Raw genomic sequence first — 25,341 nt, 5'->3', positions numbered from 1 at the left:
TTTGTTTACCATTTGTCATCCCCTCTTTATTAAAGTATTTACAGTTAAGATCTTCTCCTAAATAGCTTCCCAAGCAAAAAGGCAACTTCTAAGAATTAGAATTAACCAATAGAAAAATTCTTTTATTTGTTTTACTATAAAAGAATGTCTTATTAGAAAAAGAAAGGAATAAACCCTATATAACCTATCTGGAATTTCATTCTTTTCTTCTTCACTATTGTCATCCATCATTGCCATACACTTTTTTATTTAAAATCTTATGGCTTGCTACTATGTTATGCACTTTTTTTGTTTTTGTTTTTTTGTTGCAATCTAGTCTACTCAACTTGATTTTTGATCTGATTAATTTGTGGAACTTGCTTAACTCGAGCATACATTTTTCTTTTACCTATAAAAAAACCCGTACATTTTTCTCTAACTCGAGCCTAACCTAATTTTAACCTAAACCTAAGATAAGTAGTTTAGGTTGACTTAGGTTACAAATCGAATTAGGTTGGGCTTCAGATAGATGTGATTTATTTTTGGGTTGGGTTTAGGTTGATTATAATTTTGACTCAACCCTCTCGAGTTGCAACTCTAGTTAAAGAGTGCTCTGAAAAAGAGTCTTTGCCTCATAAGTATAGTAAAAAACTTACGATATAATGATGCAATACATTTTAATGGAAATTAATGTCTCACCATCCATGTTATCATCTTTAGTGTATCCTAGACTACATATACAATACATGATATAACGATAAATACACCTTTAATTATTTTCATAATCTTTAAGAAAATCAAATTCAAAAAAGAATTATTTTATTAATTGTTTAAATGTATGGAAAAGTTATAAATTGATTATAAAAGGGAAAGAGGAAAAATAGTCCTACATGAAAAGTTACATTCATGTTGTTGAAAGCTATGTTGGAAAATAAGCAACTTTATTTTTACCATGATTATTAGAGAATTTTTATTCAAATAATTTGAGTATTGACATTGAAAATGATGATGATTGATGAATAAATTTTTTTACTTAATATAGTAGTTTATTTATATTTATTTATTTATTTATTTTGATGGGAAATAAATGGTGATGAATATGGAAAGTTGGAACTTTGGAGAGATAACAAATAACGACATATATATATATATATATATATATATTGATAGGCAAAAGAGCAATAGATATATTAAAGAGCCAAAAAAGGCTACACCAAGTACGTAGGAAGTATACATGTGCGCACCAAAGAAAAAATAAACAACACAAAAATCCTCATCTTATTGGCAACCTAACCAATCGATAAAATCAATCATAGAGAAGGACTCTTACTCTAGATCCCCTTTGGTCCATTCTAAAAAGTTACATAGAAAAGGGAATTTTAGCTCTTGATTTGAAAGTTCAACATTATCAAAAGCCCTTCTATTCCTCTCTTTCCAAATAGTCCAATACAAACAAAGAGGAGTAACATTCCACGCCTTCTTTCTTCTCTTCCGATGGATCGGCTATGCTAACTAAGTAGCGTTGCTTGGATTGAGGTATGCAATACCCAAACCACTCCAAATAAGGAGAAGACCAATTGCCATAACAAACTTCCCTTAAAACAATGAAGAAGGATGTGATCACAAGATTCCTCCTCGTCTTTGCATAGAAAACATCTTTTCACCAAAGTCCAACCTCTCTCCTTTTCAAGTTGTCGACAGTTAGAATCCCTTTCTAAGTTGAAAAAAAACTGACTTTTATTGGAGCCCAAGAATTCCAAATAAGCCTTGTCAGGAAAGAATCTGGACCCCTTTGAATCATCCCATCATGAAAAGATTTAACTGAAAACTGGCCTCTCTTAGTAGCCATCCACACCACCTTGTCATCCACCTCCCTACTCATTGATTTACGATGCAAACGCAAAAAGAGTGCTTCAACACAACCTAACTCCCAGTCTTGGAAATTCCTTACAAAACGGGGGTTCCAACACCTCCCAAATTGAGCCTGCTCCCAAGCATCACATACCTAAGCCTCCTTTGAAGTGGCTATAGCGAACAAAGAGGGGAAAGAGGTCCTCAAAGGGGTGTTCCCACACCAAATGTCTTTCCAAAATCTTCATATGAAATCTTGCTTTTGAAAGCATTCCATCTTTTTCTTATACCCTTCTACAATCCTACGCCATAACCCTCCCTCACCTTCAAAGAGCACCAACCCCCTTCTTTTGCCCCATATTTACCAATGATTATTTTCTTCCACAAGGGCTCCCCTTCTTACATGATCCTCCAACTCCATTTGCCTAATAGAGCTTTCTTCAAAATAGAAAGAGTCTGAATGCCTAGCCCTCCTTCCCCAAGGAAAGAGTTTTTTCCATAGGAATTCTTTGTCCTTGATTGTGTAGATTGGTTGGGTCCTTCTTGAGGGTGGGAGCTGTTTTTTGTTTTCCCTCTTATTTTATTTTTTGTTTTTGCTTTTCTAGCTCATTGTATACTCTTGGTGTACTTTTTTGCTCTTTCATACAATCTCTTACTTATAAAAAAAATAAATAAAAAAATAAAAAAATAAAAAAATCCCCCTCCCCAAGGAAAGTCCCTTTGAAGTTTTTCCAATCTACAATACACCCTTCTTGGTATAACAAAACTAGACATGGAATAAATGGGTAGGTTAGACATGGTACTTTTGATAAGAGTTAAGCACCCCCTCTTGGACAGGTATTGTCTCTTCCATCTTGCGAGCTTTCTTTGCATATCCTCTCTTCTACCAAGTCCCACATTGTCGTTGATTTAAAGGTAGCACCCAAAGGAAGCCCAAGATACTTGGAAGGTAATGACCCCACTTTGCACCCAAGAATATCCACCAACTCCTCCATTATAGGAACCCTTCCAATAGAGATTAGTTCACTTTTTTCAAGGTTGATCTTGAGCCCAGTAGATATGCCTAGTTAAAATTTGGAACTAAAAATAGATTTTATGATGAAATTATACTACAAACTAATATTTTGTTAAATTGGACTTTTTCAAAACATTAATATTCAATGTTTTTATTTGATATGACAAATGTTCACCTCTTTAAATCTTGCTACCTTTCATGAAATTGGTTATATATTACTCCATGCTTCAGGCTTCCAATTTATATATACATGCAAGCAAATTTCTTCTCTTTATTTTTCACTACATAAAAAAAACTTATGATATATAACATGATATGATATACAATAGAAAAAAATAGAAAACAATACATGATACATTTTATCAGTTGACAGCTATCTTAGATTAGCCTTCTAGCCAGAGATGGTCTTGGAACATAAAAATTACACTCCTAATATGGAAAGTAACTTCCAACACCATATTGTATCATTTGCAAACATTATATGTTATCCATGTGACCAAACCAAAAATCCAGTAGAAAACCACCTTATACCTTCATGCTGTTGAATTTGATCAAAACCCCCATAACTGAAACGAAACATTTAACAGGAAAGGGATTTCCCCTGCCACAGGGCTGAACTTTGAAAAAAAGTGGGTTGATATACTGTTGCTAAGAATAAAAAACTTGGAAGGGATACATGGTCCTTTGTCCAACCAACCCATCTTCATTCAGAACCAAGCCTAGCAACAAGTACACCAAGAACTCAGTTAACTTGGTCAACAAGTACACCAATAACCAAGTTGGACTTTGCCCATGGGAGATAGCTCTTTGTCCATATTGGACTTTATTGATTAGCCGAGCTCTACGTAATGCTTTAATTTACCCCTTAGCTTTGGGTGGCCTTTTCGCGCTTTTGTATACACTGTATACTTTTGTGCATCCTTTTTGTTAGACGTTATTAAAATATTTGATTTTTACCCAAGAAAAAGCTTATCCAATGACCAATTTGTACACTGTAGAGGATTTTATGATTATCAATCTAAATCCCTTATTTGTTTCCTCCTGGTTAAAGGTGTAGACGAGTAAAGGAGATTTGTGGACCATGATCCCTCTAGAGTTGTGAAGAAACTAAGAATTTGTTTAGCTCTCAAAATACAGGTTGTGTTTCCAGAATGTGAAAATTGATGCAGAAGATGAGTATGAGATGAATGAAGGTGCTATAGTTATATATGTACATAGCAAGCAAAAACATTCGCTGCTAGTAAATAATGGTCAACTTAATGAACATTACCTTTGCTTGGGGATTGAAGTGATAGAGATGTTTTGTATTTGGGTCCTTAACTTGTGTAATGACTTATACTGAGCTTTAAGCATATGATTGAAACTTAACATATTACTGATAACCAAAAGTTCTAAATGATCTTTTGTTGAGATTTGGCTTACTGCATGTTTGGCATGGATGAAGCAATTTGACCTTTGTTGCCCCATATTTTGGTGGATAATATGATATGCTTATTACTGTGATGATGAACAGTCTTATGTAATTCAGTTTCTGTGCTCCTGGTGCCTTCTTTTGTTTTGTAGGGTTGGCAGAGGAAGCTTGATCCAGGATACAATGTGATGCAAACGCTACAAACGCTGCTACTCAGAGCTGACTGGGCAAAGTCTCTTTCATACACAATCGATGGGCTCATGGCCCCATAAGAAGGTTATTATATCTTGTTTTTCCCAAACAATTTTGACAGTCAAATTGCAAAAATATACATCAGTCCTAAGAAATGACATTTGAATGTCTTAGGCACGTTTCTTTAGTTTTCAGCTGGCTCATACTATGTGCCTTGTGATAAATTCCTTGAGGGGTTTTTCTCTCTATTGATTTTGTAATTTTTGCACACAATTTTGCTTTTTACCCGAGCCTCATGACTCGGCAAGCCAAAAAACAGTGAAGGGACAACAAATGAAAGTAATAAAGTGCTGAATTCTTTTTATTTTCCTTGTTTTTCTGTACTGTTGGTATTTTAATTGAAAGAGAAGAATCTCTGGATATTTTGTAAAAGCTTTTTTGTAAAAGGTTCTTAATGTTGTCTTTTCTTCATATATGCTTAGCTAGTTAGATAATTAATAAGCATCTTGGATTTTTAAGTTCTGCCTGATGTTTCATACCATCTTGATTAGAGCCGGCAAATGCCTGACATGATTGGGGGCCTAACTGAATGCTGGCATCGTGAGGTTTGGCTCTCGTGATGCCCCCTTAGCCATTTTGAAACATTCAACATTTTTCTTATGGGATGAAATTAGCATTGCACAATAATTTTGGCATTATCCAGCCCTGAGGGATAGCTGCTATGCTTCATCCTTGTCTTGCAAAGGAATTTGTAATTGTTAAGCCCTCACTAATAATCTACTATTTGATATTGATTTCTATCATATTAGCCTCTTTCTATCACTAACACTCTTGCTACTCGGTATAGACTTGGTTCGGATGGATATATCTTTCAAGCAAATAGACCTTCATTGTCGCGATTGAAATGTTAAATATCTGACATTGGTACAGGAACCACACCGCTGGTCAGCTGTTTATGATGTCAGAGTCTGACATGGTCAAACTTTCAAGGGTTTGTTGCATCAGTTTGGCCTTTTTGCCTTTGTATAATTTACTTACACAAATGATCATTTATAACAAGCTGTAGCAACACACTATTGCAGCAAGGCAATAAGGGCATCGGCTGTGGAACTTTAACGACATGAGTAGACATCAACCTCAGCATCCTTTTCAACTACTCAGTTATAAACTTATATGGATTTTAAGCTACAACGCAAAAGACATTTACCATTTGTTCATTGTTTTTTATTTCCAATTTGTCAACTATTTCACGAGAACTACCCAGGCTTCACTCTCTTTTTTACTTTAGGGGAATGATACCCAAGGGCTTAACAATATACATGATGAACATTATACTTGGGTTGATTATTTAATATTACAGAAATTTACATCCATCAAAGGAGAAAGAAATCAGAAATGGCTATATCTGCAATGATTGGGTTTTTACCTTTGTAATAGATGGTGACTTGAACAGGGGCTAAAGAAGGGAGAAAAAATGGACAACCAAAGCAAAACTTTTGCATGCAGTTCATGCTCCTTGTGAACAAGAAGATAAAGAATACAATCTACCAATGTGAACAAATGCCCTGTAAATTAATTCTAGTCCTTCCCAATGATCAGTCTTTGAGTTCAATTCTGGTCCTGCATCATGTGAAGACAGCAATTCCTGTTACACTTTCAAAAACTGACTTAAAACACTAACAAGCTGGTCAAAAAATATTGCTTTATTTGATTATTTGTTCTTGGCTAAGAACAATAGGCGTATTACAGAATTTTTGGCCTTCTGTAATGTACTAGAGTATAATGCTTCAAATTTGTCCGCAGCTTAGTTGTCCTTATGGGCAATTACAGGAACAAAGTATCAGTCCTTGGACTTCAACTATTAGGCTCAGTTTTCAAATCCTACGCAAGTTTAGGAACCCATTAATACAATGAAAAGACTTTCTTATAGTTAAAGACGACCAAACTGATCACAATTTGACAAAACCCAAGACAATCAAGGAATTAGTAAAATTACTAAAATGCCCATAACAAGATTGCTGCTTATTTGTCCAAATCTCAAAGTTCCAGTACCTAGTGGGTTAAATCATCCCTCATCTAAAAAAGCTTCTATCTCATATGACAACTGTGGGGGGGGAAGCCGTTGCTCAACTAGTGGGACTCACCTACCATTCTCATCCCTCTGCGGGATATAGGTTTTAAGGGGTTGGTCCCATCATTCAAGTAGCCTGCCACAAATTTCCAGAGCCTGGAGGTGGAGCAGTCTTTAAGATGTGAGACCCTTCATCCAAAAAACTGAAGCGGGTAAACTGTGTTTCACCCGGTGGAGGTATTTTTATTCCATATAGACCGTTCCTCAAATTTAACTAGTGTGTGTGTTTTACAGCCTCGACAGACATTAAGTGAATACCATGCAATAGCACCCAATTGACAATATCATGCCATATTGGGCCCAAATTCAGGTAAATTTGCCAATTAATACAGGTGTGGTTTGAAAGAAAAATTATATATTTCAAAAATGCACTTACTCTGCACATGTAAGATTTTGGATTTCTTTGATTGCTGTATTGATAGAGTACAAGGTCATTTTCTTCACCTGGCTCACAACAAAAGAAATGTCATTTTGCTATTACTGATCAGTTTTGCATGGAAAAATGTAAACATATTATTAAGAGAAGACGCAGATCATTAAAACTGTATTACCTCCAGGTTGTCTTCTTTGGCTTTATGATCTTGCGGAAGTAGGCGGAGTTCATCAATCATGCGGATGGACTCGGAAACATTTTCAGGTGAGATAAAGTCCAAAACCACATTTACGCAAGACTGCATATCAAAAGTGCCAAATGCTAGAAATTATATAAGCGTATTGATATATTTTTTTATTCACCTCAAGAAACTGCGATGAACAGCCTCTTTGTGCAAATCAATATAAAATGCTCAAATGAAGGATAAAAAATTAGAGAAAAGTGGCCATATCATTTACAGCTAAGATTATACAAATCAAAAGCAGTTAATGTTATGTAAATGTCATTGGCTGAAACAATTGACAACAATTTTCAGGATCTGTGAAAAAAAATGCAAAGAAAGAAGCATGAATTGCAAGTATGGAATTGCAGGGAAATTTTAAGAAACTTCAGGAAATTGTGGAGAAAAATGGTGAATGATTCACAGAGATCAGCTAATCATAAGCAATTTGATCCGGTTTTTGTCCTGAATGAAAAATGTTGCTTGAACACAATTTAATAATAATAATAAAAAAAAGATAAACAGGAATCAAAAATCTTTATAAAACATAGACACATGCAAGGAGAATGCCAACGAGTTCTGCGCTCATTACCTTAAGGTTCCTAATCTGATATGGGCACCCAGCAGGAATCATGACAGCTTCTCCAAGGTGTTGCTCAAAAGTCCATGGTTCAATTTCTGGAAATGGTAACAGGTAGGTTAATTTCAGTTTGTTTACCAATTTAATGAATGAAATACTGGCAGATACACTCACTGAACTTCTCCTTTAGCTGCATTTTGTGATTTGCATCCAGGAAGAAACTCTTGTCAAGAATTGGATGAACAACCTGAAATGGATATAGAAGTCAAGTAACAATAAATTCTACCTTTCTTAAAGAAAGTAATTTGTATTTTTTATGGATTTATCTTACATGCTTTGACAATCCATAAATGTGGCCAAACTCATTAGAATGTTCTCTGAGATATTCTAGAAGCTTTGGAACATCTTGTCTGCGAAAGACATCCCATTGGGCACCACAAGAATTGGCCACTAATTTCCTTCCCAAACAATTTGAGCTTTTCATGTGTTCCTGACACAATTTCTGATATCCTCCTGATTTTGTAGAGTTCTTAGATGTTCCACAAGAAAGTTTAGCTGCTTCAGAATCAGATTCCGAATTAAGTTCCTCACCACTGGCAATATTTCCTTCTTGGACACTGACATCACATGTGTCATGTCTGGCAGCAGAGAACCATGGTACTGTAGACACTCCATTGCATAATAGTGGTCTTTCTCTTGTCCTATCCTGTAGTCTGGCTTCATCCATGTTTTGACTAAACAATGATGATGCTCTGTTCACTTGACTTGCTGCTTTCAAATCAATAGCTATCCTCGTAGGCTTGCTATGATCTTGAGCCTTGTGTTTTTTCAGTAACTTCCTTATTTTAGAAAGCTTTTCTGTGGAAATTGGAACATCTGTAGCATATGCCAAAATATTTACCTGGGGCAAAAAAACAAGCAGCAAGATAGGATAAAACTTCAAGCATCAAGTTAAAGTTTGAGATGCTTGTTCTGTCAAAAACAAGAAGGATACAAATATGAGGTGATTCCAAGATTTTTGTTTCCAGTATCCCTTTATCTTATGGGTAGAACTTGATGTTTAGTAAATGAGGAACAACTCTATTGTCCTCTAGCAAGTAATGGGCCTTTATGCTTTTCAATCAAAATTCAAGCATCCTACCTATGAGTGTTACTAACTCTAGTGCGCATCTTAGAAACTAAATGTAGCTAACAATCTATCATGATCTGCAAAGCCATGAGGTTGCAGTACTCCCTAAAATTTAAAATGTAGTCCATCTCTTGAAGCAATAGTTTATGCAGCTTGTGGGAGTAATAAAAAAAAAAAAAGAAATCTAGTAATAGCAAGAAAAGTAATATGAAGAAAAATTCCAGTAGGTGGAATGTAATTTACATCACAAGTCAAGCAGCTGCTGCAGTAACGAGTCTTCTCATTAGAGCCAGTCTGGATCAGACATCTTTGGTGTGAAATTCTCAAATTGGCATAGGCTTCTGATGTACATACCATAAAATATAGCAGTCCCACACACATTGGAACTTGGGCACAGCTAATAAATAACTTCACAGTGGTGTCTAGCAACTTTTTCTTGTTAGTTCCTATTACAACATTTGACATTTAAAAATTATATGTTCTCATAAACAGACTTGCATGTTTATCCAAAAAATTTATATTTATCTGCGTGGTCAACTAACTATCTGAATAACCAGTGAACTGGTGACCTGCCCTGCTCTCCAGGTGGAATCCATCAGGAACTTATCGCTGATATGTCTTAAATCATCTAGTATAATAAAAATCAGGAGCTTTTATATGTCATCACCCAAAATCTATTCATACTTGTGAATTATACATCCTTCAAACAAAGTCATGAAAGTTCATAATGACATCATCAAATAAAAATAAAGAGACAACTTTCTACTGCACAGATATTAGTTCTTTGCCAATAGGATTCATGCAAATAGTTGGTCATAAAATCCAAAAGGGAATTGGATTCTCTCAACCTAACATTTAGGAGTACAGCTATAAAGCACAAGGACTCAAGGTTCCAAAATATCCAATATAAATTTTAAAAAGCACAAATTTCAACAAAGTTTTTGGAAATGTTAGTACATGCTTCATGAACAATCCAGACTGATACATACAAAAAGACTAATGATGAGTAAAGATTTATGGGTGTGTTTGATATATGGGAATATAGAAATGTGGAAAAGAGGAATCAAAATCTCTACAACTGGTTTCCTTGATAATGATTTTTGCTTCCTATTCTCTTTTCTATTAAGTAATCCAAATGCAGTAATGAATGAAAAAAAATGCATTGAATTTTCTCTTCCCATTCCTTACTCCCCTATAAACGCAACCTACGAAATATGAAATGTGAGGCATTAGGTCCGTCAATGGATCAGAATTTGATTCAAATCTGATCTGACAGTCTCAATTATATGGGATCCATATCATCTACTAAATAATTCTTATCTGAATTTGATTGATCCATTGATCAAATACAAATAACTGGTGTTCAAATGTTATTAAAAAAGTAGTGCAAATTAGCAATATAAATGATACAGATTAACCAAAAGAAACACATAATATTCACCATTAGATTTTGTGGCCTAACAATGGAAATATTTCCTATATCCTCTGTTAAGATATTGAAAAGAGAAAGAAATGACTTCTCTCTGACTCCCTTGGATATCAATTTTTCAGACATCTAATTCAACCACCCCAAACTGTGCTCTTATTTTCAACCGCGTTCAGCTGATGCTGATTGCATGTTGAAATAGAGTGGTCCAAGTTGCATTCCATATCAACTAACAATAGTTATGCATATTATTTTAGCATGAAAATGACATGACCTTGTATAACCGAAGTAGTTGGGCTAAGACTTTATAAGTTGAATAAATGAGTCAATGACTTCACCCTTCTAGAAGATTGACACTACTTGCTTGGTGGTACTTGAACCAATTGAACAAATCATGTTGCATGGATCAAAATAAAAGCATGGCACAGCATGGTAACCTAACATTGCAGTTGTGTCATGCCTCATGTGCATAAAATTGCAAGGAGCACACAAAGGGGAATAGGATGTTGGTCCAAGGTATGACATGGAAGCATAGCATTTCAGGTTCTTATTCTCAAAAAGAATACTTTTAACTGAAATACTTCAATCAGTATTCCTACGTGCCACCACATGCATATCATCCTAAATTGTAGCCAGATTTTGCAATTTTGCAAACATCATGAAGAAAGGAGTTTTAAAATGCAAATAATGTGAAGACAAAGTTCATGAATCCAAAACTAAGAAAAAATCTAAAGAGAACTAGAGAACTGCAACATGGAACAGAGAACCAGACCTACCACATCATAGGACTCATAAGACAGTCTTGTCACAGAATCAGCTAGTAGTAGTTCCTCGCAACTGCCATACGAGATGTAGATACATGGACCTAGGTCAGGCTTTGGATATTCATGTGGCAACTTCACAGCAAGGTTTAGAAGCCCAGACTTGGGATTCATGTATTCTTGAAGGGGTAGAGAATGGATGATTTCATCATAATGAGCGGGAAACTGTTCTTGAAATAAATGGGAAGAAAGCCAACCCATCAATTTCAGCTTCTCTTGCCATGCATTTGTATGCTTCCGCCCCTCCAGAGACCCCAAAAAGAACTGCTTAATATCAATTTCTACCTGCAATATAAAATAAAAGCTAGTTAGTACAAGAACAACACTTCTCAAAAAAAAAAAAGGATGAAATAAGCTAGGATAGTCCTCATGTCGCAAAATAAATATACCAAATTACAAGATAGTGCAAAATACAAAACCACATAATGACATTCAAGAGTCAAAGTAGATGCCCATTGACGGTTAACTACTAGTACTAGTTGTATGTGTAATCTCTCATTGAAAGAGGGCTTCAGAGTGAATCTGAACTGACTTGGAGTATTAAGAGAATATTAGTTTTTTTATTTTTTATGAAGGGAATATTAGTTTGTTTTCTCCAGTATCTCCTTCTTTCCTGGGAATTCTTCACATAGTCGTTTGAATACATTACACACAGGATCAGTTAAAACTTCTAAGCATATTCTAAGCATTGAACAAAAGCCAGAAAGGAGGGGAAAAAAAAAAAAAGAATAAACTGTGGAAACGAATGCAACAAGCCATCTGTAATCTAATATCAGAAAGTACCCTGTCTTTATAAATACATATTTGCTCAAAGCTTCTTAAAACTATATACTTCCATATTCTCTCAGTTGGAACTTAATCAAAATAAATCAGGGAAATTTCAATCTTTCATTATTCATCACCCAGGAAAAATTAAATAACATGTGGATGCTGTCTGCACATAGAAACACAAAAGGCTTCTTGTTTGCTTTTACTGTGACCAAACATAGGAAGAACATCAAAAGTGCTGCTTGTGGTCAAAATGACATGGATACATCATTAATAAAAGGTAACTGGAAATAATATAGAAGAACCAATGATTGATGAAGCATCATGATTGAAAAGAAATGAATATTGTTGATATTGTAGGAGAATATAGTTTATAGGATAGATTGTAGAAGAGATTTTCCTCTGAACAGCTGTAGCATAGACATTTATTTCTTTTCTTTTTATTTATTTATTTATTTTTATTATTATTTTTTGTTCATATTGTTATAGACTTGCATATACCCTTTAGTCTCTTTCAGAGTATACAGCTATGATGGATTCTCTTCCCCTACAATATGGTATCAGAGCATAATTGCCCTAGAGCCGCCACCCTTCAATCTCTAATTCTGCCAGCATCTCCTTAGGCCCCAGGCCTCACATTTAAACCGACGTCCCTCCTTAATACCTGGTACTCCATTTACATATTGAACTTTCCTCATCTTGCTGTCATGACTAAAAACACTTCCGCACATTTTTTTTTTCTCTTGGATGTCTAACTCCCTTTTGTTCTCTCACAAAACTCAATTTCTTTCTAGTACATCATGGGTGACAACTTGTCAAACATGACTCACTCTTCTATGACTCCATGACTAATATCAAAGTAAATGGGCCAAACTGTCTTCCATAGTCTTGGTCAGTGGAAGTTTTTATTTTTATATCTGGTCACCCAAACCTACAGATGCAAAGTTAATTGACACTTGGGAAAAGACAGTTGTGCAAGTCATGACCTGGTTTTGGAATAGCATGGAACCAAAGGTATCTAACAATGTCTCTTGAATCAATTCCACCAAGGATATTTGAAATACTTTGTCTGAGATGTATTTCTCTGCCAAAAATATGAATTCTATCAGAGTCTTCTCTTGCCAAGAGACGATAGATCAGTTCAACAATAATACCCAAAATTAAAGGGCATGTGGGAAAAATTGAATGTCTGTCTATCCTTAGATTCAGATTTAGAGATTCAAAAGCATCATTGAGAAGAATTTCTTATGGTCAATTTCACACTCTAGCCTTTCACCAATGCTTGAACTTCAAAAATTAAATACTTCCCAGTGGTACTCATTGCTGGAGAAGCCTTTGCTTGTGCCAGCAAGCCATCTGAAATCCTCCTGCACTTGAAAATCTTATACATCAGTTCTTGCTGCTTCTACCAATAGCTCAACTCCTCCATGTGGTGGTCTTGGTGGACATGGAGATCATACCACCAAGGTTGGCCGAGGAGGTCATGGCACAAATGAGGAACTCATTGTGGATAAAATAACCATACTATCGATTTCTATTGGGAACTACATGGTACTTCTGTATGGGCTGAATCAACAGTTACTACCATTGAGGAGCAAGTTGCACTTCCTATATCAGAATATGAATCTCTTGTCAAACATTCTATTCTTCTACCTTCATTGTCACTTTGGGAAATTTAGATAATACTTGTCTTCATTCCTCAGCCACTACTTTTTATTTTTTTTTAATAGTGCCTAAAAAAGAACACACGAAAATATACATGATGAGTACAAGGCATTAAGGCCAAAAAAGAAAAGGGAAAACACAAAGATCTTCACCTTACTTACATCTCAATCAATCAATAAAATCAAAGAAAGACCACAAGCTAAAACTTACGTGCACCTTGACCCAATCCAAAAAAATGTACAAAAAGGACTGTAAAATAGCTTGGTCTGCTAATTCGGTATCTTCAAAGGCTCTTCTGTTTCTCTCCGTCCATAAGGTCCAAAATAAACACAAAGGGGCTGCATTCCACACATTTTTCCTTATTTTTGCAACAAAAGAGTTGTGCCAGCCAAGTATGGTTTCCTTGATTGAAGAGGGCATAACCCATTGAACACCAAAAAGAGCAAAAATAAGCTGCCAAATCATGGCTGCCTTGGGATAGTGAAGAAGTAAATGATTTGTTGATTCCTCTTCCCCTTTACACAAAGCACACTTGCTTGGTAAAAGCCAACCTCTCTATTTTAGTTGATCTAGAGTTAGAATTCTCCTCCAAATAGCTTCCCAAGCAAAAAAGCCAACTCTCTTCAGTAACCAAGAACTTTGCATGAAGGGAACACTTTAGTGCTGCAAAGAGCTAGGGAGGAGTTAAAGGATTTAACTATAGAGAAGCCTTTCTTTGAAGCCCGCCAAGTCATGACAAGGACATTGTCCCTTCTAAGAACATGTTTGTGTAACCTTTTGAAAAGAGCTTCCACCTCCCTCATTTCCCAATCATTGTTATGTCTAGCGAATATAGGGTTCCAATGACCCATTTCCCTTAACTGCTCCCACAACTGTGCTACCTAAGCATCTTTAGAAGAGGCTAATGAGTACAAGCTTGGAAAAGCCTCTTCCAAGGAATCATCTCCACACCACCTATCCTTCCAGAAACACACTCTTCTACCATTCCATAATCTAAAAGCCACCCTTTTGCTAAATTCCATCCACCCATTCTTGATGGCCTTCCAAAGACCCACTCCATAACCTTCCTTTGAAGGACCAGTACACCATCCTCCCTCTTCCTCTCCATATTTCCCTACAATCACCTATTTCCAGAAAGGCTCATTCTCAGAAGCAAATCTCCAACACAATTTTCCAAGAAAGGCCTTATTCAACGAAGAAAGATTTCTGATACCAATTCACCAAATGATATACCAATTCACCAAATGAGGCCTACTTTGGAGCTCTCCTCCCCTCCAAAGAAAGTCCTTTTGAATCGTTTCCAACCTTAAGCTCACCTTGAGAGGAATGACAAACAAAGACATGTAGTAGAATGAGAGGCAAGAAAGAGTACTCTTTATCAAAGTCAACCTCCCTCTTTTTGATAAGTACTGCCTCTTCCAAAAAGCGAGCTGTATTTGAAATCTCTCTTTCATTGCATTCCATACATGAGGAGATTTAAAAGAGGCTCTTAAAGGGAGGCCCAAATAACAAGAAGGGAGAGGGCCCAATTTACACTCTAACATGCTAGCCAAATCCTCAAAATTAGGAACCTCCCCTACTAGAATCAACTCATTTTTATCTAGATTAATCTTTTACTTGAAAACTGCCTCAAACCACATGAAAACCCTACTCAAGACCTCTAAATGCTCCTTGCTTGAGTCACAAAAAACTACGTATCATTAGCAAATAAAGGATAAGACACTGCCATGCCCTCACCTCCTTTCCTACTAGCCAAGAAGCCCTCTAGAAAACCTCCTTGTGAATCCCTCTTTAAAATACAAGAAAATGCCTCCATTGCCAGAATAAAGAGGAAAAGAGAAAGAGGATCTCCTTGTCTTAGGCCCTTAGAGCTTTGGAAAAAGCCTATCAGGGAACTATTAAACAAAATCGAAAAACAAGCTAAAGAAATGCACCACCTCATTCAACTAACCCACTTAGCACCAAACTTCCTTTTTTCCATGATTGCTAACAAGAAACCCCAATTCACATAGTCATAAGCCTTTTCCATGTCCCTCTTGCAAATAATCCACCCTTTAAGTTTTTCAGTCTTGAGTCAATGACCTTATTTGCAATAAGAATTGTATCTAATATTTGCCTACCTTAAACAAAGGTATATTGGGAATTCGATATCACTTTTCCCACCACTCTTTTCAATTTGTTTGCCAAAACTTTAGCTAGGAGCTTGCAAAGACTCACCACCAAACTAATAGGGCGAAAATCCTTCAAATCATCTATTCCCCCTTTCTTAGGTATGAGTATGATATAGGTGGAGTTCAAACTCCTCTCGAAGTGGCCCAATTCATGAAACTCTACAAAAAAGCTCATTACTTCATACTTGACTATGTCTTAACAAAACTGTCAAAAAGCCAAAATGAACTCATCTGGTCTAGGGGTTTTATCCCCTTTCAAACTAGAGAGAGCCGTGTGGATCTCTTCCTTAGAAAAAACATCCTCAAGGGGCCCTGCCTCATCACTGTCTAAAGAGGAAAAAGACAACCCAAAAATGCTTGGTCTCCAATTCCTTGACTCTGACAAAATATTCTGAAATGCGTTAACCACCCTCTCTTTTATCTCAGCCTCTTTGGTCAACTTTCTACCATCCACTATAATAGAAGATAAGAAATTCCTTCTTGTGAAACAACTTTGAGTTTTTATCACCTTCTTTCAACCACAATTCTCTTGACTTTTGCCTCCAAGAGGTCCCTTCCATGCTTGCCCACTTGCTGAAATCCTCCACTGCATTTCTTCTAGCCTCGGATTCCTTAGAAGAAAGACCACAATCTCTTTATTTGGCATCCCAAAACCAATCTGACCAAGTGCGATGCTTTTATTTGTGGAGACATTCCCTATCACCACTCAATTCCAAACTTTAAGATCCTACTTTAGTGCCTTTAACTTACTAGCAAGGATATGACTACAGGATCCACTAAAATTGTAGCCTGTCCACCACTTCCTAACCAAGTCTTTGAACCCCTCAATTTTCAGTCACATATTTTCAAAGCAAAGAGGAGTTTTTCTGCCTCTTATCCCTTCTCCATCCAATAAAGAGACTGCTGAAATGACTCTCCTAGTCTTCTAAAACTAAGAAACAATGAAGCCTACAAGAAGACCTATTATTTAAACCACCACACCCAGTGAAAGAGCCCCCTGTGAGAGGCAAATCCCTCAACTGCAGCTCATCAATTACCTCTGAAAAAAGCCTCATTGCCATAGACATTCTCAAACAGTTTCTCCTTTCCATAGGCAATCTGACCATATTAAAGTCTCCACCAATGCATCAGTGATCATTCCACAATCCCCACATATCCCCAAGTTCTGACCACAAAGCTTCTCTCTCAGCATTACTGACTGGCCCATATACTCCGAAAAACACCCAAATGAAATTATCATTGCAATATTTGAACCGACACAAGATAGAGTACTCCCCTGTTTCCATCTCCAAAAGCTCCAACACTCTGCTATCCAAAAGACTAAAATACCCCCTGCCTGCCCTCTGGAGTCCACACTTCCCCATTTCAAAAATTTTCTTGTTCCTAGACTACTCACTACCAGATCTGACATGAACTGGATTTTTGTCTCCTAAAAACAAATTAGGTCTGCCTTTTTGCAATCTTAAACAGGGTTTCACTACCTTCCTCTTATCCTCATCATTTATTCCCCTGACATTCCAAGCGAGGATTCTAATTAACATCAACACACCTTGGAGACTCCCCAACAATTTATCCACTCCTTTTTCCTGAACCTGAAGAGGACCCATAATTAATGGAGCACTCTAGCTTGCATAATTCTCCTCAAATTTGGACCCAAGAAAAGAACTTTTTTTTCCTCCAAGAGCTGAATCTTTGCCCCTTTTTATACACTTGCACCCCTAATCTAGACTTCTCACCTCTCAGCTGAATCTTTGCATAATTTCTCAACCACAATCAATTCCGTGCATTGGATCACATCGCTAGCAATTCTTCACTTCTTTCCAATCTTTATCATCCTATATCTTCATCCTTTGTTATTATTGTTAATGGTTCTCAATTGCCTATTCATGGGATTGAAGCAGTTAAGAGTAATTGATTTTACACTTCCATATGTTTTATACATCCCTAATTTCCCTTTCAATTTATTATCATGTGCCACCTTGTCCCATTTGAACTATGCAGTCATATTTTATACTTCACATTGTGTGTTTCCAAGAAAAAGAAAACAATTAGTAAGGGAATTTGAAAAGAATGGACTCTTCTACTTCTGGTCATTGCACCAGTCCTCAACTGTCCATACTACAATCACCACATACTAGTGTCACTGTCATCGTGGTCACTGTTTCTTTGCCAGTCTCCATCTACTAATTCTTACTTTACCTTTGTATTCACTTTATTATTAAACTTTTAAGCCCATTAAACATCATATGACTAATTTTAAACTTCATTTGAATGAGTCCTATTCACATTCTTTTCCATTAGTCCACTATCATATATAGGGTCCAACTAGAATAGTAGGTTTATTTGGTCTTGTCGCTATATCATTTAGTTACAAATGATTTCCCTCATTTAATGGTTTTAACTCTTTCTATGAAAATATTAATGAGTTATTAAAAATTCTTCAGCACTCTTTGTATATTTCCTGTATAACTTGATGCACTCTTTCTTTGGCGCATATTTATAATATCTCATCATTACTTAGTAGAGAAAATGTTTTCAATACTTCCTTGAGTCAAGGGGTATTTTTTACTAAATGTCACATGTTGATACACCCCAACACAATGGAACTACTGAAAGAAAGAATGGTCTTATTCTTCCTATTGCTTGTGCTTTAGTACTTAAAATGAATATGCCAAAGTTTTTTTTTGAGAAAATGTTGCTTTTTTGCTCGATAAAAAGTATTCTCCAATTATTCATGGAAAGCTCCCCTATTGGTTGTTATTGTTTCCTCTTTTGCAAATCTTGCTTTTCAACTTCTCATTATTATTCATAAACCTTCAAGCACTTGCACTAAACATCTTATTTCCAATTGTGTCTCTTACGACTACTAGTTCCCCTCTTTCACAGTGATTTCTATCTCCTTCTCTATTATTCTTCCTAAGTCTTATGATGGTGCTCTTTCTCATCTTGGCTAGTAGAGAACAATGGAAGAGGAAATGCATGCTTTACATCTTGTTCTGTTGGTGCTCCAATTGTTGGTTGTCTCTAGGTCTTTACCATAAAGCACAACCTTGATGGTATGATTACATTGAATGCTTGTTTCCTTGCTAAGGGATCCACTCATATACCCACTGCCTTGACTATACTGAAACCTTTTCTCCTACGATCAACGATCTGAATAATGCATGAATTGCAACATCCAACATATCACTGGACCAATGGAATAATAATATATAAAGGGTTCCTAAGGTAGTGTGGTGACAACTCCCAATATATAAATGAAGATATCAACCCGATCCGTATAAAATACGGCATTATAATGATAAGATCTCAACTAATGACTCAGATAGATGTGATAGATATCAGAAATGGTATAAGGATGAAAGAATAAGAAAATAAGCACAAGTATGATGAATAAAAGAGATGAATCCATTATGAAGTCCACAACCTAAGCAATCCTACCTATATACAAAGATATGCCGAGAGGCCCTGTCCCCAATTATAGATAAGGTAAGTGGGGTGCTAAATGAAAAGGCTAAATGTGAGTGGCCCATTCCCTATCCTTAGAAGGCTTGGGGTCTAATGCAATTTGCTTGATTTACCATCACATATGACTATAAATCCAATTTTCATGTGGCACGTTCATTTACTTATCAATGTGCATTTGAGTCTCTAGTTTGGCCTTTTTCTATTTTTGCAAAGCAATCCTCCAATCCTATGCATTGTGCTCCTTTTGCTTTATCGGCTTCGGCTATTATTGTGAATGTATTGGTGGATCAATTTGTGACTTCCTCATCCCAGGGTTGTGCTTCATTCTTTAAAGGAAAGATCGTCTTCACAATACTTGGATTACTAATGAGGAATTTTGTCAATTTATCCTAATATTTTAGAGCACTATCTATAGCATAACATTCTTTTCAACTGAGGGAAATGATGGAGATAATAATATTTTATGTTAGCAATAAAGATAGTTTTTTTTTTTTGATGGGTATATATATATATATGCTATAGATAGTGCTCTAAAATATAAGAGCTATCTTTACTACTAACATAAAATATTATTGTTAGCAGTAAGTGATAATGTTTCATGTTATAGTTATTTTACGGTTAATATTATTTAGTGATAAAGTTTTTTTAGAGTTAAAATTTCTTATATTATTAAAATTAGTTTCCTATTGGAGTTAGAATTGTCTATGTATATATAGATCAGCAATATTTGTCTCTCTCCACTATCCTGCTTGAGAGAGAGAGAGATCAACAATATTGAATTAACGGAATGTGATAGATAGATAGATGGATGGATGGATAGATAGATTTTTTATGTCGTTATTTATTCTAGGGTTATAGTTTTTTCAGAGTTAAAATTTCTTATGTTATCATTAGAATCCATTTGCTACTAGAGTTAGAATTGTCTATCTATATACAGAATTTGTTTCTCTCTACTCTCCTACATTAGAGAGAAATTAGCAATATTGAATTGAGGGAATCTCTAAACCACATTTAGAGACTGTGATAGATAAATAGAGAGAGAGAGAGAGAGAGTAAATAAAAAGATGACAACATTATCAGCTGACAGTTTAACAAAAAAAGTAAACTGCATTTTGACATATGGGACTTAATGGATAGTACTGACCTCACACCAATCCAAGCAACTGGTAGCTTTAACAGCTTTCTTGTCATTCTCAGATTTGGCACTGCTCCTTTCCAGGTAAGTGCAGAACATAACAATTGGATCCCAACTCAAATCCGACATACCCTGAAGGACATTACGGACTATTATAGGATGACCTCTACCCCAATGCTTCTGAAAGTGTTCAAGATTATCATCATGAAGGCCCTGTACAGTGGGGTAATATAAAAAGTTGTCATTAGAATCTTCTCTATTAGCTGCTTCCTGCAACTCCTTGATTTTTCCGATTTCATGATCCATTCCAATACAGAGAGAGCAGGGTGAAGAAACATCTAAAATTTCTGGGAATTCATAACTGCAAACTATTTCTTCTGCACTAATTTCTAGTTGTTTGGTCCAACTTGATGGGAAAACACATCTCAAATCAAGGTGGCCATCACCACAACCACCAAATTCTGTGGGCGGACAAGATATACTACCATCATCATTGCAAGCCTTCCATTGGTGGAAGGATGTGCAAGAAGCAAGACGTGTACTGCCAACACTTGTAAGCTGCTTCATCTCTTGTAGTGCCTGGTCATCACACAAATAAGCTTTCCATCTATTATAATATTTGGAAATATATGATTTATTACCACCAGGAAAGACCCCTCGGAAAAATTCCGAACAACAAGTTAAGCAAAGATTATACGAACAATGTGGGCAGCTTCTATGGAAATCCACAATGGAAGTTTTGCAGTTATTGCTGCTCCAGAAGTCGAATCATGCAAAATACAGGGAACATAAAAAAAAATTAAAATTTCATTAATTATGTCAAAATGGTATGGCACTAGTGAACATACCAGATACTCTGCTTATTGTGGCCAAATTCCACTTGCTGAATCAGAACTTCAGAGGGCAATTCTCCTGTGGCACATAAAAAAAAAAATCAGAAAACAACACCTTGGATGAGGAATATGAGTCTAAAATCTCCAAAGTTCATGTGCAGAATACCAATGAGCAGAATAATTATGTAAAATATCAAAAGCAGAATTATCATGGAGATTCACAACCTCTGATTTTGGCCTCTATTTCCAGCTCAATTCTCTGGTCTTGGTTGATTTGTTCCAGTACAGGAAGAAGCATACAGATCAAATAATGTAATTGTAGAATTTTTTCAACCCTACTTTGATCCCTCAAAAAATCCTGAAAGTAGGTTTGTATGTAAATTGAAGTGTCAGCATCCAATGATGAAATGGGCATGCCTATTTCACAGTTCAGCCAGCAACTCAGATGTCAGACCTTACATTCAACGTCTTTAGATTGATTAATCAAGCAGGCCTTGCAGCTGCAAGTTCCACGACAAACTGGGCATGCCATCCTAACATCTTGTATATCAAAATACCTGAAATCATTTGAATGAAAGTTATTTTATGCTTCCAAATAAATCATTATGTGCTAAACTCATCCTTAAACTAGGAAGCTAGGATGCATGTAAAATATAACTTCTCAATTGGTAATTATTTTAGGAAGAAAGCAAAAGATACATGAAGCACTATGGATAAGAAAGAATCAAACAAGAACTGCAATGCATGGACCATATTGATGTCACTCAAATTTTTCACTCCATTCTGTTGATCAAGAAGTGGCCAAATGCTCAAATTTCCATACCTCCAGAAAATTTTCCATTAATTATCTCCAGAAATCTTCAAAAAATCCATAAAAATTATGGATAATGACAGGGCCAGGGGCAAACATGTGATCAGTAAAGGCACTTTTTTTGGGATTAAGTGAATTAAGAATTTGCGTATGACTGGTGCAAAGATCCTTGTGTTAATGGACTAGAATAGAATAGAAGAATTGTCAAAGTTACAAGCAGTTGCCAATGCAATTGAAAATTTTTTTTTATGGAATCTTTGTTTGTGTAGCCTACTTGTAGGGAAAAAGAGCTCATCCTCGGTTAATTTTATTTATGTTGAGCCATATGGCATGAACATCTCTTCTCTTTTCCATCTCCTTTTCATTTCATTTTTTCTTTTATCTTTATTAGGTGCTCCATGTATACTCCCTGGGTACCTAGGTTTCCCTACCCCCACCTTTTACTCAAGTGCTTATTAATTTAAACTCTTATTCACCCATCACGAAGGGTGCTCCATGTATATTCCCTGCATACCTAGGTTCCCCCATCTATACCTTTAAATCAAGAGCTTATTAATTTAAACTCTAATTTACCTATCAAGAAAAATAAAAGTTCTGGTAAGTCTTAGATTTTAGGCAAGTTTATTACTTGCTCTAACCCCACCTTCTAGTCAGGCGATTATTAATTTAACCTCATATTCACTATCGAGAAAAAAGGTTATGGCAAGTCATAGGCTTCAGGCAAGTCATAGGCTTCAGGCAAGTCTACTATTTGCTCCAAAAAGATTTTACACAATTGGATTTCAGGAAGCACTAGTTCTGGAGTCCAGACAGAATAATAGTTCATAGTTTGCTACTATGTGATATTGCATTGGATGACGATACTCATTTCATTAGGAATAAATTGAACTATTGACTATTCCGAAACAAAGTAATAGTTATGAGCAGCAGAATTGTTACCTTGTATCATGTTTAATATTCACCAGCAGGTAAAGCACATGCAAACGTAATGCGATTGTACAATATGATACCCAAAATTCCATATTTTTTCAGCAGAAAGGCACATGGGAACCATCTCTCTGTCTGTGCATGGTTACATGTTTAATATTATTCTAATTCTGTTTCATCTATTTTTATAATTTACTCTGATTACTTTATCACCTAATTTTAAAATTTTAACATGATTAATTAGAATGAAGTTTATTCCACATGTGCCTATAGGCCACTTGATTTGGCATTCGATGCAAAAGTTTCTTCAAAAGCATGGATCAATTGGAAAACTCATATTCAAGCTGATGATCAAAATCATCTATGTGCTATTATGGTGGCTCCTATTTAACTTCTTCATTTGCTTCAATTGACCTGCTTTTGCTTTCATACGCATAAATCAACTAGTCTTTTATCATATATCCTAATTTTGCACTATTCTATAGATTGGCTCAGACAATCAGCTTCAGCCTTCTCAAAGGAGGATAATAAAGATCCAAATTAAGCTAGCATGGCCTAAAAGAAAAGAAAGAAGATAGTGATCAGCAAAACCAAATACTTGCAAATAGATTATGACACACTAGCAGACAAAATCCTTAACTTCATAAGAGTTTACATGCCCAGCCAATCAAATAAAAACTAAGAGGAAGTAAACAAACCTTTGTTTGATGCAATCCATGCAAAAGTACTCTTTTAGACAACTTGAACACTTGATCATACTCTGAGAATGACGTTTTCGTTTTCGACACAAATGGCACTTCTTACCCCTAACAATCTTCAAATTTCTCACATTTCGCCCATATGGTACAACCTAAACAAACAGGAAGCAACTAAGTAATAAGACATGCATAAGGGAAGTTGAAACTGAAAAATGAAAAACACCTGCAATGAGCCAATTGGGAGAGGCTCAATGTTCTTGGACCGGAAGCACCTTTGCGGACCAGAATCCGAACCCAAATCAACACCCAGTTTGATTTGGCTACCAGCATTGTCGATATGATGTTGCAACGGAGCCTGAGAGATGGCCATTAGTCCATTTGGCAATTCCCTCACCAACTCCCCCTCAATATTCTGAATCAAACGACGCATCTTTCGCCTCTCCACCTGCCTCTGCAGGAACACTCTTATCAATTCCAACTGCAAATCACCTTTCTTCAGCTTCATCTTCTTCAGAGCCTTATCCAACGCCTCCGAGACCCTAACAGACCCTCTTCTCTTCATAGGCTTGGCCAATTTCGCGGCTCTTTTTGCCCTAATTTCAGGATTCCGAGACTCGCAATCTTGGTTCACAGTTTTGTTCCGTTTCTTTCTTTGCAGCTTGAGCGAGCCTGGCACCTTCTCCTTGTTCTGCCGATGACGCCCCTGAAGATAATGAAGTTCACATAGCTTCTTATTCTCCATAACTCGCCGGGTGCACCGCCATTGCCGCCCGTCAGTCCGTTTACACCGTAAATGGTCCGGCAAAGCCTCCTCCTCCTCCATTAACTTCACCCCCAAAATATAATATTTTCTCGAGAAAACCAACCAGTAAAAAAAAAAAAAAAAATCCAACAAAACAAAATGAGAACAAGAAACCAAAGAGACTTCCCCTTTTTCCCCTCTTTGAGAGTAGAGGGTTTAGAGAGGTACAAGTATTTATTAAGAGAAACAGAGAAAGCAGAAATGGAATGAAGGGAGGGGCACAATTCGTAATTTTCAAAGCAAACCGAGTCCAATTTCGGCCGAATACTTCGGCATGTCGCAAGTGGCAAATGCATATGCCTTCTTTTCTTTTTCTTTGAGAAGATTGAGAGGCAGCCTTTTTCCCCTTTTTTTTGGGAAAATGAACTAATGCGATACATATGTAAGGTGAGTCCATGAATGTGATACATATATAAGGTGAGTCCATTATGCCAGCCTGCATGGGCCCGTTTCCTTAATTAACGTGATGGTTTAAAGCTTCACTCTGCAGTTAATGATGGGATGATGATCCTTACAATGATGGATGAAAGTTATGGAAGAGATCTGCAGATGGATCTCTGCCCTGCATGCCACAATGGTGATCGATATATGATTTGGAAAACAAAATTATGATTTCATAATGAAAGGAAGGAAGGAAGGAATGAAGGAAACATATTATGGAAAGAAAACAGATGCAGCAACAGAGAGAAGTTGTCCTGTTTATACTTGATATTGTGCTGATGCAGGATTGTACCAGAATAGCCAAAAAAAGACATGATTGAGTGCAGCGCCAATGGAATCAACCAGAACCCATCTTGCCGGACTTCAAAGAAGCTGAAAAATGGAATACTTCAGTTTCATCAACGCTGCACTCAATGATGTTTTCTTCTATCTAGGTGTCTCCAATGTTTTTGCTTCAGTTGCTCAGATCCACCCATATCGGTGCATCACTAGTT

General features: G+C 36.3%; 2 protein-coding genes, 1 long non-coding RNA gene and 1 other non-coding gene across 9 annotated transcripts in view; 2 read left to right on the top strand and 2 right to left on the bottom strand.

The window, feature by feature from the left end:
- Positions 1–5,820, top strand: part of LOC100244896 (uncharacterized) — a 15,104-nt gene extending 9,284 nt beyond the window's left edge. The window contains exons 5-7 of one of the 4 annotated variants that reach the window (XR_009466683.1): positions 4,409–4,532; positions 5,379–5,439; positions 5,531–5,820. Coding sequence is in view for 3 of the 4 variants with exons in the window: in XM_059739873.1 (XP_059595856.1) it covers positions 4,409–4,528 (120 nt within the window). In the remaining variant the exon portion in view is untranslated. Of the gene's footprint in view, positions 1–4,408; positions 4,813–5,295 lie in introns of those variants that run through there. The other 3 variants (XM_059739873.1, XM_059739874.1, XM_010648055.3) reach the window with 3 other exon arrangements.
- Positions 5,756–25,341, bottom strand: LOC132254404 (uncharacterized LOC116803646). Of its 3 annotated transcripts, XM_059739870.1 has the most exons (14): positions 25,112–25,341; positions 23,828–24,968; positions 23,605–23,756; positions 21,623–21,725; positions 21,394–21,526; positions 21,184–21,247; positions 20,345–21,086; positions 11,084–11,413; positions 8,084–8,653; positions 7,927–7,999; positions 7,765–7,850; positions 7,131–7,250; positions 6,956–7,023; positions 5,756–6,093 (listed from the first exon to the last, which is right to left on the bottom strand). In XM_059739870.1, exons 2-14 carry the CDS (start codon positions 24,425–24,427, stop codon positions 6,057–6,059), a joined length of 3,078 nt encoding a protein of 1,025 aa, XP_059595853.1. In that variant the 5' UTR covers positions 24,428–24,968; positions 25,112–25,341; the 3' UTR covers positions 5,756–6,056. The 3 variants fall into 3 exon arrangements, with proteins under 3 accessions (XP_059595853.1, XP_059595854.1, XP_059595855.1); XM_059739871.1 differs by having other exon boundaries at positions 5,756–6,068; positions 23,828–25,341; XM_059739872.1 differs by having other exon boundaries at positions 6,002–6,329; positions 23,828–25,341.
- Positions 6,506–7,443, top strand: LOC109122035 (uncharacterized). Its single transcript, XR_002029428.2, has 3 exons — positions 6,506–6,731; positions 6,814–6,889; positions 7,137–7,443. It is a non-coding gene; the product is annotated as an uncharacterized LOC109122035 (long non-coding RNA).
- MIR397A (microRNA MIR397a) lies at positions 25,157–25,274 on the bottom strand. The gene has a single exon (NR_127846.1). It is a non-coding gene; the product is annotated as a microRNA MIR397a (primary transcript).

This window comes from Vitis vinifera, chromosome 10 (genome assembly GCF_030704535.1).
Source record: "Vitis vinifera cultivar Pinot Noir 40024 chromosome 10, ASM3070453v1".
Lineage (NCBI taxonomy): Eukaryota > Viridiplantae > Streptophyta > Magnoliopsida > Vitales > Vitaceae > Vitis > Vitis vinifera.
Note: the sequence above shows the minus strand (reverse complement) of the source record. Positions and strands in the feature narration are given on the sequence as shown.